This window comes from Vulpes vulpes, chromosome 10 (genome assembly GCF_048418805.1).
Source record: "Vulpes vulpes isolate BD-2025 chromosome 10, VulVul3, whole genome shotgun sequence".
Classification (NCBI taxonomy): domain Eukaryota; kingdom Metazoa; phylum Chordata; class Mammalia; order Carnivora; family Canidae; genus Vulpes; species Vulpes vulpes.
In genome coordinates, this window is record NC_132789.1 from 35435581 (window position 1) to 35448995 (window position 13415).

General features: G+C 38.2%; 1 protein-coding gene across 3 annotated transcripts in view; it reads right to left on the reverse strand.

Moving 5' to 3' along the window:
• The window catches only part of ASAH2 (N-acylsphingosine amidohydrolase 2), a 97518-nt gene that overhangs the window by 9927 nt on the left and 74176 nt on the right, over positions 1-13415 (reverse strand). For all 3 annotated transcript variants that reach the window (XM_072723547.1, XM_072723546.1, XM_026014787.2), the window contains 6 exons: positions 12030-12145; positions 10746-10840; positions 9086-9125; positions 8207-8302; positions 5355-5450; positions 3201-3347 (listed from right to left, as the gene is read on the reverse strand). In XM_072723547.1, coding sequence (XP_072579648.1) covers positions 3201-3347; positions 5355-5450; positions 8207-8302; positions 9086-9125; positions 10746-10840; positions 12030-12145 — 590 coding nt within the window. The remainder of the gene's footprint in view (positions 1-3200; positions 3348-5354; positions 5451-8206; positions 8303-9085; positions 9126-10745; positions 10841-12029; positions 12146-13415) is intronic.

Consider the following 13415-nt stretch of genomic DNA (forward strand, 5'->3'; position numbering starts at 1 on the left):
CTTGGAAGCCGTAAGAGAAAAATGGTTCATTGCTTACAGGGAAACTCCAATAAGATTAGCAACTGGCTTCTCTTTAGAGAGTCAGAGAAGAACAGTGGCAACAGGATAACACACTCAAAGTGATAAAAGAAAAACATTTCTCAACCAAGAATGCAACAAAACTATTCTTTAGAGAGAAAGGAAAATAAAGCCATTCCAGCTAAATAAAACCTGAGAGAATTTGTTAGCAGAGCTGTCCTACAAAAATACTAAAGGAAGTTCTTCGTGCTGAAAGGGAATGATGCTAGATGGTAAAAATAGTTCTAATTCCTAAGAAACAATAAAGAGCACCAGAAAAGTAAATATATGGACTGAATTTAAAATATTCTATAAACATACTTTTCCATATCTTCTCTTAAACTATTTTAAAGGTGTAAGCTAAAAAATAAATTTAAAGAAAATTTTTAAAAGGTGTAAGCTTATATAAGACAATAGTTATAATACTGTATTACTGCATTTATATATATTTATATCACAAAGTGTGGGAAAGGAAAAATAGATATATTGGAGCAATCTTTTTATATTTTTTGGAATTGTTAGTATTTTATTGAAGTAGGGTGCAATTAGTTGCGATGCATATTATATCCCTATGACATAATAAGATATTTATTTGTAGTCTCAGTCCCCACATCCTGGCACGGAGCTCCTAAAACCCCTAGAATCCCCTAAGTGGTGTGTCTTTTTGTATGTTAATGAGATGACCAGTGGCTGAGGGTTTCTGAGTAACAGCAGGGTGAGGGCTAGTTGGGGAATTGACCTTGTGATTAGAGAGTTAGAATGATCAAGTCCCACTCCCTGATCTCCAGGGAGCGGAAAGGGACTGGGGGTTGAGTTAATCATCAACAGCCAATGGTTTAATCAACCATGCCTATGTCATGAGGCCTCCATAAAAGTCCCTAAAGTCTGGGGTTCAGAGAGCTTCTAGATTGGTGAATACATGGCGATGCTGGGGCGGTGGTCTTCCCGGAGAGGTCATGGAGCCTTGGCTCCTTCCCCCATACCCTGCCCTCTCCTTCTCCTCATTGGGCTGTTCCTGAGCTATATTCACGTATAATAAACTGATAACCTAGTAAGTGAACTGTTTTTCTGAGTTCTGTGAGCCTGTTCCAGCAAGTTATTTAACCTGGGGAGTGGCTCATGGGAATCTTCAATTTGTAGCCAATCAGTCAGAAGCAGAGGTGACAACTTAGATTCACCATTGGTATCTGAAGTGTGTGACGAAGTGGAGGTGGAGGGGTACAGTCTTGTGGGAGTGAGCCCTTAACCTGTGAGGTAGATGCCAAACCCAAGTAAATAGTGTCAGAATTGAATTGAATGATAGAACACCAAGTTCTGCAGATGAATTCACCAAGATGTCTGCAGAGAATTGCTTGGTGTGGGGAACATGTCCACACACCTGCGGTCAGAAGTCCTGAGAGTGGATAGTGTGGAGAGGAAAATCAGAATTCTTTTTCCTTTTCAAGTCCATAAAGCAGCTACTAGGAAAATAATCAAATATATATATAGTAAAAAAAATCAACAGAGAAATAAAAATGGTACACTAAAACATAAAAAAAAAAAACCCTGAGCTTCCATCTTAAGAAATGAAAAGAGCAAAATAAAATCTAAACAGTCAGAAGGAAGAATATAACACACCAGGGCAAAAATCCATGAAATTGAAACAGAAAAACAATAGATAAAATCAGTGAAGCTAAAACCTAGCTCTCTGAAGACAAAGATGGTCAAGATCAGGAAGAAAGAAGGGCCATCTTTATTGACTCTACAGAAATTAAAGGGATTGTAATAACATATCATAAACTTTACCCAAATTAGACACCTTACATGAAAGAGGCAAATTCCCAGGAAGATGTCAATTTTTAGAAAGATGCAGATTCCTCAAGACAAACTAAGTGCTGAGAGAGACACATAATTGACTCAAAAAAAAAAATTTAACAGGCTTATAATAAGTAAAGAAACTGGAGTAGTAAGTAAAGATTCTGTTATAAAGAAAAGCCAAGGTCCATGTGGCTTTTCTAATAAAACTGATTGAATATTTAAAGAAGAAATAATATCAGTATTTTCCATGCACTTACAGAAAATACAGGAGGAAACATTTGCTAACCCATTCTCCCTGACATCAAAGGCAATGGAGACAACACGTGAAGAGAAGACTACAAATTTGCTTCATGGATTTGAGTATAAAATTTCAGGAAAATATTAACAAACCAAGTACAACAACAGATTTAAAAAAGATGCTTTGCTATCACAAAAGGGTATTTATTTAACATCTGAAAATCAACTGATGCCATACACTATATTACCAGAATCAGAGACAAAATCCTACATAATCACCTCAGTAGACATGAAAGCATTTGAAGCAAATCCAACACCCATTCTTCATCAAAAAAAAAAAAAAAATAGTGGCATACAAGAGAACTCTCTCAACTTGATAAAAGGCATCTACAAAAATCCTAGAGAAAATACCATATTTAAGATTGATATTTAAGAAAGATATCAAGAAATTGATATTTAAGAAAATATCACATTTAAGATTGATTAATACTCTTCCTCCTAAGATTAGAAATGAGATAAGGACGCCCAGTCTTACAGTGGGTCTTCAACAGGGTATTGGAGATTCCAGCCAGCACAATAAGGAAAAAAAAATCAAAGGCCTCCAGAAAAGAAATCCAAAAAGAAATAAGTGAGCTTGCTTTTATTCACAAATGACATGATACTTATATGTAGAAATCTCTAAGGAATCCACATCCCCCACCTAAAATCTACTGGGACTAATAAATGATTTAGCAATGTTGTGGGACACGAGACCAATATAAAATAGCGATAGTATAAGTCCTACTTAATTTCTACGTGTTTTTCCTGTCCTTGGTTTAAGAGACTTTTTTGAGCTTTAGCAAAGGGTTCCATGACCATCCATTTAAGAAGAAAAGAAGAATTTGGATTTTAGAGATTTGATTTTACATCACAACCACCTGAAAAATAAATATTTCCCCATTCTGATGTTTGCAGAGGCTCTGCAGAGCTAAGAACAGTTGTCAAAATTATCGTTGCTAACAGCTGGTCTACAGCATTATTAGAAGCAGGTGTTGACATTAGACAGTATCTTTCCCTCAACCCCAGACACAGGCTTCTGGAGGATTTCAAGATCTCTTTGTGTGCCTTACCACTCTGTATGTAGGTTTCGCAGGCTGCAGAACATCCCCAAAAGTTTTGCCTATTGGCGCTCTATCCACAATATTTGGAATTAGTGAGGCTATCAGTTGTTTGAAAAATGGAGGCTCTGGACCTCTGCTCAGGTTGGCTACTGTGTCCTAGAACAGAGAGCATTGGCTTAGGAAGCACAGAATGTAGAGTCAAAGCCCCTTTCCCCAAGCTCCCGCCTTCCAGAAATGCCTTCATTAAAGGACACATCCACACACACTCACATCCTCTCTCCAAGACCTAACAGCTTTAACAAAATGTGGGGGAACTTTGCTAAAATGTGAGTCTAGATGTACAATTTAAATTTTTGTCACTAGAGGAAAATTTGGGTCATAGACAACACTTTCACTCCCCCAGACCACGTAGTCCAGCAATCAGAGTGTAAACACTATACAAGTTTAGATTCCGGGACAGCCGTTTTTCAACTGTCTGACTTTGGATAGAAGCCTAATACAAGGTAAGCCTCTGTATCATGACGCTGTGATTACTCTTTTAATTTTTAAAAAATGTTGGGCCTTTCTTATCCAGAATTTTTTTTTCTCCCTAAGTCCTTCTCTACGCTAATTAAAAAATATAATAATATAATAAATACACTTTTAACTTAAGATCGGCATGTGCCTTGACTGGTTTAATCTATGTTTTCCACATTTGTCACTTATAATAGCATCATCACAATGGCTAATCTCAAATTTTAAATAGTCCTTCATAATGTACACTAACCCTCACTTTAATAATTTAATCTTTTTCAGCAGCCATAACATCTATTTCCTGGCATTCCCCCTTCACAAATGGGAACATACGCTGGGAGATACTCAGTAGTTTTTTTCGAGATCACTTCGCTAATCTTAGATACAGACATAAAACTGACTGTGACACAAATTTCCACAAAATGAATCACACTTTCTCCCTAAGTATCACTATAAAATTTGAAGGCTCTCTTTCCATGGGAGGAACGGTAGATGTAGAGGCATAATGCTAGTAAAAACAGTTGCTATCTCTCGGGATGGGTTATAGGTTTACACTTTTCCATATAATCTGAATATTCTATAACTAGTTATAGCTTTTAGGATGAAAATTAAAGCAGCTCTACTTTGAAAAATAAAGGACCAGACCTAAAATTGAGAAGAATGCTATAAAACAATAATCAGGCAATTAAAATATGTCCTAAGTAGACATCTTGTAGTGAAACTTCATATGGTCAGCAATTAGGTAGAGACATATGGAACTGCCAATATTCAACTGTGTTGACCTACCGAAGCAGCTGTATTATTTGTTTCAACCCAATACAATCAAGCTTTTTCTCTGAAAGGGCTCTGTTGTCCTTGCCATAATTGTGTCCCAGCCTTTACTGGGGCCTCTATGGTGTTATATAAAGATTTGTTTATGATTTTAAGCCCTTTATCTTGCCTATTGGCCCATAATCTGACGCCAGAGTCAGCTTCATTAATAACTGTATGCCAAAAGGAAGAGGTCCACAGTGGAGTTCTTTTAAGACAACTTACTAAGCTGTATGTATTCTAAGTTGATGCAATGTGTACGCGTTCCAAGGTTGTACTTCATCACCTCTAAGCCTCTAGTGATTCTAACAACTGCTATTATTTTTGAGCCACCAAGAAAGTAAAAACCTGCTACTAATCATAATCATAAAATTATTCTGATTGAAAGATGCAATCATTTCAGAGATGCTACCATATGGGCAATGGGCACCTCACAAGGAATGACCGGCTCAACTCATGAAGTGATTGCAGAGACTCTGGCCAGGACTGAAGAACACTGGTTCAACCCTCAGCTATAGTTATAGTAAGTGTGATGACTTACATCTTCAAACCAATTTTCTCATCTGAAAAATGGGGGGAAATGATACTTTCACATTTCACACGGGGATCCGATTATGAGGATAATATGAAATCATGTATGTGAACAAAGCTGTCCCTACCAAATGATGTTAACTGTATCTGAATTTACTATCAGTTTCGTTTCTTAGAAATACTTCATGACTACAAACTTTTTAAATATAAAGATTTTGAAAGAAACTGGACATTTGAAGCTACGGTTTTCTTTTGCATCCCTCTGCATCTCCCCACCCTGAGACACACATGCATATGAGTTTTGATTACCGTAGCAATGGCCTTAGCAAGGGCTCTGAAGAGCTGGATGTAAGCAGACAGAGTGTGTGGTCCATAAATTGTAGATGCTGCCTCGTACCGCTGAACCTGCAGGAGAAACAGGGCTGAGTGTTACACTGTTCTGCATATCTCCATCCATTTGGTGCATCTTAGGGGAGGGGTGATGTTGGACATCTCACATAATTCAAACTGGCATAATTCAAGATTAACTATGACAAGAGGTGGTGGGCATTTCCATTTACCAGTGAACGTCAATGGCTACCATCAATTACTTGATAAAGGCAGTGGGTTTTCTCGGTTCATGCCACTTGGACTATCAGTCCATCTAATCTGAAAGAGGTAAATAGCTCCTAAGCATAAGACTATTTTAAGCACTTGCAATTTAAATGTTTGCCTTCAAGGAGCATAGCAGGAGGAAAAAATGAGGGAAAATGAGTCTCAGTAACTCCTGGAGAAATTGGGTGGTGATGATACTGCCTGGAGAAGGACATTTAACCACCATACAGCTATAAAATAGAACCAGATACATCTCCTGTAGCTGAACTACAAGCCTCTGGTTGTTCTACAGGAACCTCAGACTCATCAAAACTAAAGTGGAGCTCATCACTCCAAATACACCCGCTTGCCCTGCAACATTCTTCATTCCAGTGGATACCACCCTTCTGCCATCTTGGACTCCTCCCTCTCCCCCATCCTATATCCTGGAAGTCTCTGAACTACCATTACTTGGCATCTCTTGAATTCTTTCATTTTCCTCTATCTCTCCTGATCTTACTGTGGCCAAACTCTTGGTTCTCACCCAGGTCATAACTACAACTTCCTAATCAGTGCTCTGTCCCCACACTTGTCCTTCCAATGTATTTTTCTACAATGTCATCCTAGTGACCTTTCTAAATCAAAACTTGATCATAACACTCCTTCTTTAGAATTCTACTGCAGTTTTCCAAAACTTTCCTTGTTGAGTTAAAGCTCTGTAGTATAGCATAAAAAGATGCTCCATCAACTAAAACCTCCCCATCAACTAGTCCCCTGTCTCACTACCCTCAACTAATTATGGCCCTTCAAAGGTACTAACTCAGCACCCCCAGACCTTTGCATGTGTAGTTTCCTCAATATGGGACACGGCCCTCACTTTATATTTCCCTGACTAGCTCTATTCATTCTCAAGAACTCAGACAGATGTTACATCTTCCAGAAAATCTGCCAGCCTCTAACCTCAAACACCCAATATAGACTACTACACTTTCTATTTGTTTTCATATCACCTTGTGCATCCCTTTTACAGAAATGTGATTACATGCTCTTCTCTGCCTTTCACTAGACCATAAATCCCAATAGTCTTGAGGGTAGGGACAGATTTTTACTTATTGTTATGTGCAGATCATGGCTAGTACAGTATCTGTCTCAACACGTTTCTGTTGAATGAATTAGTGAATAGATTAATTAATATTAACTCTTGCAGGAGTATGTCCCTGAGAGAGGCTGTAGGGGTTCCTAAACTTATTTGTGCCCTGGACTCTTTTTTTAAAGATTTTACTTATTTACTTGTGAGAGAGAGCGAGCAAGAGAGAGAGAATGAGAGAAAGCATGGTGAGGGGTGGAGGGGGCAGCGGGAAAGGGAGAAGCAGACTCCCCGCTGAGCAGGGAGCCCCATGTGGGATTTGATCCCAGGACCCCAAGATCATGACCTGAGCCAAAGGCAGGCACTTAACCGACTAAACCACCCAGGTGCCCCTAGACTGAAATATATTTAATCAAACAATAATAAACCATTTTGTGATAGGATAATATTTGTTTTTCTTTATTAAACAAGTAATGCTTGTGCTTCTTTGTTGAGTAACAAGATCTGATAGCCGATCTAATAACTACTGTGATTTTAAAATAGCTATGAGAGTGAAGTTACTTCCAAATCTGCAATCCCTCTCTGTAATATAAAAAGTATCTGGGGTTCCTATTGTGACAAAGTCAGAGGTACTGCTAATATTGTCGTTTGTTATCTGTACTCCTAACTGAAGGAAATTCTAAATCAAGAGTTAAAGAGAAATGAAAAAATAGATTAATGAAAATTAGTCCCATCCAAGTTTACCCCAATTAAGAACCTTTATTCAATAGGATTTCCTGGAAAGCAGAGACTTTCAGGAAAGTCAACAGAGGGCAGCAGGGCAGCCTCCACTCCTGGCATCACTGGCCATTTGTCAAGAGGCAGGCTGAATGCCTCCCTGTGGACCGCCAAGATACACCAGCAGATAGGTTAGCAAATAGAAATGGTGGGAACCTAGATTGTTTCCATGGTTTTAACTACCATTAAAAAGTACTTGAGCTACTTTCTGTGCTATTTGCAAACAAAGAAACATTACCTCCCCTCAATTCTCTGAGACTGTGTTTCTTAATCTTTGTCATACATATAAAAAAAACCCTACTCCAGAGCTGTTGTGAAGATGACTTAAGATAACATTGTCAAGGTGCCTATCTAGTGCATTCAATTAATAGTAGCTATCAATGAGACAATATTCCCAGGTTCTACAAAAACTTCAGGCTCCAGAAGCACTATGGGCAGGGTTACAGAGGTAGCATGCCACCACTCAGGCTTATTACCAGTATCCCTGACAAAATAATTTAGTTCAGAAAAAGTAGAAGTCACAGAGACCAGAATTTTGACTCAAATTTGGAAAGGGTAAACCTAGAACTCCCAAATGCGACCTCTGTCTTATTCTCTCCTCCGTCCCAAAACAAAGGCATCTCTCAAAAACACCGCTAAGGACGTCTAGAAGGAAAACCTGCATTTAATGCAACAGTCTTGAAAATGGTATAGTTAATTTAAATGACGAGAATTTTTATTTTACCTGGTATTCTTCAAAGGTGGTAATGTAATGTGTATACACGTTGCACAGACCCGAAATAACGACGGTCATATTCTGCATCCCATACGTTGCAAATTCCTAGTGGGGGAAAGATAGAGCTCAATAAAATTACTCTTCATCGTAATGGGTGTTATTGGCCCAGTTATACTTAACACACGATCATAGATGTGAATCAGTGGCATAGGATGTCTCTCTTAACGTCATTCCCAGTGATCAATGCTCCTGGGAACGCAGAAGTACTGACAAGTCCTTGAGGAAAAGTTAGAGCCATAACTGCACTACAGTTGGGCAAGTCAATGGATCGATGAACATCTTAGTGCTTACATTTGCAGATGTAGAATCTTATTACTAAAATACAGATATTTTATCCACTTCCTAAAAAGCATAATGGGAGGATATTAACTAACCATAATGGTTATTTCCAGCTCCAAGTAATAAGACCTCTGTTGATTATGTCATTCTAGAACCATTTGCAATGCTTCCTGAATATAAAGAAAATTGTAAATGTAGATAAAATCCAGAATTCCTAACATGTGTTAGGTCTTATTTAGACAGGACTCCATGATATTAAAGTACTTAGGGTAATTTGTTATTTAACCCATAAAACCATTATTAATTTTTAAATTATTAGTATATAAATAGCAATAAATCATTTAAACCTGTTTATAGTTTCCTTATAATTTTTAAGCTTCTTCTTATACCACTAATATTTCATATTTACCTCTAGATATTTCTTTCAAGAAGTGTAAAACTCTAGTCATCTCCACAAAGATTAACTTAAAAGATATCAGATCATAGGAATAGGGTATTCTTTTCTCTTCATGAAACATAAATAGGCATTTTCTTTCATTTTTAACTTACTGCTTGAACTGCCTCGCGAAGTCTTCGTCCAGACATGGTCCTGAGTCAAGAAAACAGAATTATCTAAGTGTTTCCCTACTCAGAATGTATGAAAAGAATACAGAAAAACTCATAGTGAAAGACAAATGTGATCCTGGCTCATAACACAATATAGACAAGTATGTAGGAGCTCTATGGCAACGCAAAGCAAAAGTTGAGCTTTTTTGTCCCTAAGCATCCTATCTTGAAAATAAACCCTAAACTCAAAACAACTTGATGGAAGGAAAGAGAATCAATGAATATCACTGGCAAAGACTACAATCACTTTCCATTCATTGATTCAACAAGAACATACTGTCTGTGTTCGATGTTATTAAGAGCTGAGGCAAGTAGAGAGTGCACTGCTCCTGCCTATGAAGAATTTATCATTTCGTTCCTTCGTTAAATCCTTCAATAAAGCACAATATCGACTACCGATGAGGCCCACTTCTCAGTGCTAAGGGTTCAATAGTAGGAAGCTTACATTCCAGGGAGTGACAATGGTCAAGAAACAAATAAAAGAAATAATGATCAAGAAACGCATTGTGGAGAGTGTGGGGTGCAGTGTACAGATAAAAGGTGATGGTGGTTGTCCTTGTGATGATGCGGGAATATGGTGGTGGTGGCGGCAGTGACACAGAGTCATATAGCATCAGCAGGAGGGGCATCTCTGTTAGACATCTGAGTGGAGAATTGAAGGAATAAGAGTCGGTCGGGGGATAAAAGGAGGGTAACCATTTCAGGCAGAAGGAACCATAAGTTGATAAGCTCTGAGACAGGCACATGCTTGCTGATCTGGGAAATGCAAAGAAGCCAAGGTGTCTAAAGCAGGGGCGAATAAGGGGGAGAGAGGTAGGAAATCAGATCGGAGAAGTTGCCAAGGAAAAGTCTCTCCCAGGGCCGTGTAGGATGTTGTAACTGTTTAAGAATTTACCTGGAGTGAGATGGAAAGCCATTGGAGGGTTCTGAGCCCTGACGTGATTTGACTTAGGTTTTAAAGGGATTCCTCTGGCTGTTTGTGTTGAGAAAAGACTACAGAAGAGTAGGGAAAAAGCAAACAGGTGAGACAGGAGGTTACTGAGGTAATCTAGGGGACAAATTATGGAGGCTTAGACCGGGGAGGGAGTGATAGAAAGTGTTGGGTGGAATGTGTAGAATTTGTGAGAAGACTGAAAGTGGGGAAATTGAAAAAAAAGAAAGAATTCAGGGATGGCTCCAAGGTTTCCCAGCCTGAGCAACTGGAAAGATACTACTTACTCAGATAGGGAAGACTGCATAAGGAGATTCCAGATCATCATTCCTGCTTCTAACACTTCAACTGCTTCAAGTACCTGTATTTTGATACCACTTCAAGACTCTCTACTGACATAATAATGCCCAACATCATTTACATTTGGAATAACTTTTTCAAATGTTTGTATTTGCTATAATTTCCTCACTGGCAATACACCTGGAAAGATGGACTCTTCGGAGGCCCACCCAAAGAGGGTTGGAATATTTGTCACTGTTGCCAGAATGGCATGGTGAGATACCAAGGATTATTATCAGTTCAGAATTGTTGCCCATGATAAGAAGTGACTCCAGCAGAAACACATACACAATGAATACATATTTAACTACGAAATAGCAGAGAAGAGCTTACGTAAACTCCCCAGGGATGGCAGTGATGGCCAAGGACCCAATCGTGATCATCTGAACATCAACAATATCGGGGTGCCAGGGGTGAGGTTTTGTCAACTAAGAACCCAAAACATGAAAACTGTGTTAGGGGTATTGTTCTTTCTACAAGAGACAGATGATGTTCACAGAAGTTCCTTAATTAAAGAATTTATAATGTTTCCAGCTGGTTTGGGTGCTCAATCTTACTAGCCCAGATTTCCTTTCTAGAGAATGAGGTAGTAAATATTCTATCTGGTCATAACATAAGGATCTCAGATGCCAGTGCCCCCTTAACCCAGACTTATTTTCTCATCAGTGAAGTTTTTGGTGGCTCTGGCATCATGGAATGATAACATGTAACAGGTAACCAAGGGTTCTCTGGGTGCACTGTGGTGACTATCCTTAGCAAGATGGACAAGTGAGTCTACATTTGGAACAGCTTAAGTGAATGATTTCTCTTTTCACTCTCATAGCACTTTAAATTTGCAGTTACCAAGTCGTGTCTTACTTTCCAAGTTTTCTCCAAGACAATCTATCCTTTGCATAGTCAGATTAGTATAGAGGCTTTCCTTTTACTCCTTCCTTTCCTCTCTTTCTTCTTCCTAAAGAATTTTAATTGAATATTAGGGGGGAAAAAACTCTACTGAAAAATTTTTTCTTCATCAATAATTCTGGTATGACCTTTTGACTTTAAGAACGTGAAAATCCATGGTCCAAAGGAGTATTAAAGGAATATTGCTTTAGTTAATCATGCTGTCTGAGTTCTGAGAAAATTAAGACATGAACATGTCCCTTTTTATATGACCCGAGGATGTTTGTTTCTGCAGAGAATTGTATGTGAACTCCTGTCCTGGAGTCAGCATAAGTGAATCCTGAATAAGACAGATGTTGATTGAATCCTTCCTTTTCTATTGCTTACATTGTTCCAGTTATTTATCATAAATTCTAAGTCAAACATTTAATAATCATACCCTTTATTCCTTAGAGTTAGATCCTTAACATACATATTTTTATTTTTTTATAAATTTATTTTTTATTGGTGTTCAATTTGCCAACATATAGAATAACATCCAGTGCTCATCCCATCAAGTGCCTCCCTCAGTATCTGTCACCCAGTCACCCCATACATATTTTTAATATTAAAACTTTGATGTGAGAATATTTGAATAAGAACTCCCATGTCAACAAAGATCTATCATTTGTCTCTGACAATTCGTAAGTCTTAAAATAAAATACTAATTTTACCATGATAGTCAAAATGCATTACCTCTCCAGTGTGAAGAAGGATTGGTTTTGGTTTCTGACACTGTTTGATTTCTTCAGATGGCTTGCCCAGGAGTTGATCCCGAAGAGTGTCCCAAAATGGATCCCCTACTGTTGTCCCTATTAGGAACATTAACACTAATTTGATTCCAACACTCTGAAAAATGCCATCACTTTGACAAATGTACAATGATGCCTTTACTGCAAAGATTTTTTATTATGGCTGTTGCCAAATAATTCCAAACGGTTTGAATAATAGAAAAGGGAAAATTTCCTGTGCATTCTAAAATAGGAGTCATTATTTAACTAGATCCCCACAGTGGCTGATAGAATAAAATATTTTGTTCAACATCCTTAAAGTTTTGTTTCCTTTGCAATTCCTCACCCATGTTGCAAATAAAAACAATCTGACATAATTAATTATACAGATCTATGAACGGAATCACTTTTTTCCCATTTTAAAAACTAAAAATGACACCTCCAACTTGAAGAAATGATTGTTTGGCTTGTGGTCCACAGAAAGAGCCTCTCTTAATTCATCACTTAATCATCTACACACATGCATGCAGGCGTGCTCACAGCCACATGTGCGTGCATACACACAGAATAGAATGCAAAAATCATGGGTCCATGCCACAATCTGGCGGAAGGTTCCATTAATTCTGAAACCTATGAATTTAGGATCTATAATCCATTAGGGAAAGATAACAATTATAAGCACATATGGACCTAATAATAGAGCGCCAAAATACACAAACCAAAACTGGCAGAAATGGAAGGAGAAAGAGACACTCAAAGATAACAGTTGTAACATTAATAACCCACTTACAGTAATAGCTGGGATGACCAGTTGGAAGATCAACAATAGAAAATGCGAGCAACACTCGAAGCCAAGTGGACCTAACAGGTACCTGCAGATACCACCCTCCATGCAGGTACAGACACTCTTCTCAACTGCATACAGAACACTGTCTGGGGCATCCAGGTGGCTCAGTGGTTGAGCGTTTGCCTTCAGCTCAGGTCATGATCCTGGGATCCTGGGATTAAGTCCCACATTGGGCTCCCCACAGGGAGCCTGCTTCTCCCTCTGCCTGTGTCTCTGCCTCTCTCTCTCTGCATCTCTTATGAATAAATAAATAAAATTTTTAAAAATTAAAAAAAACTGCAGGGGCACCTCGAGGTGCAAAAAAAAAAAAAAAAAAAGAAATAGAACACTGTCTGGGATGGACTATATGCAGACCATGAAATAAACACCAATAAACTTGAAAGGGTATAAATAATACAAAGTATGTTTTCCAAACATGATTTAATGAAATTAGGAATAAATAGTAGAAGAAAATTTGGGAAACTCACAAATATGTGGAAATGAAGCAACATGATCATAAATAGA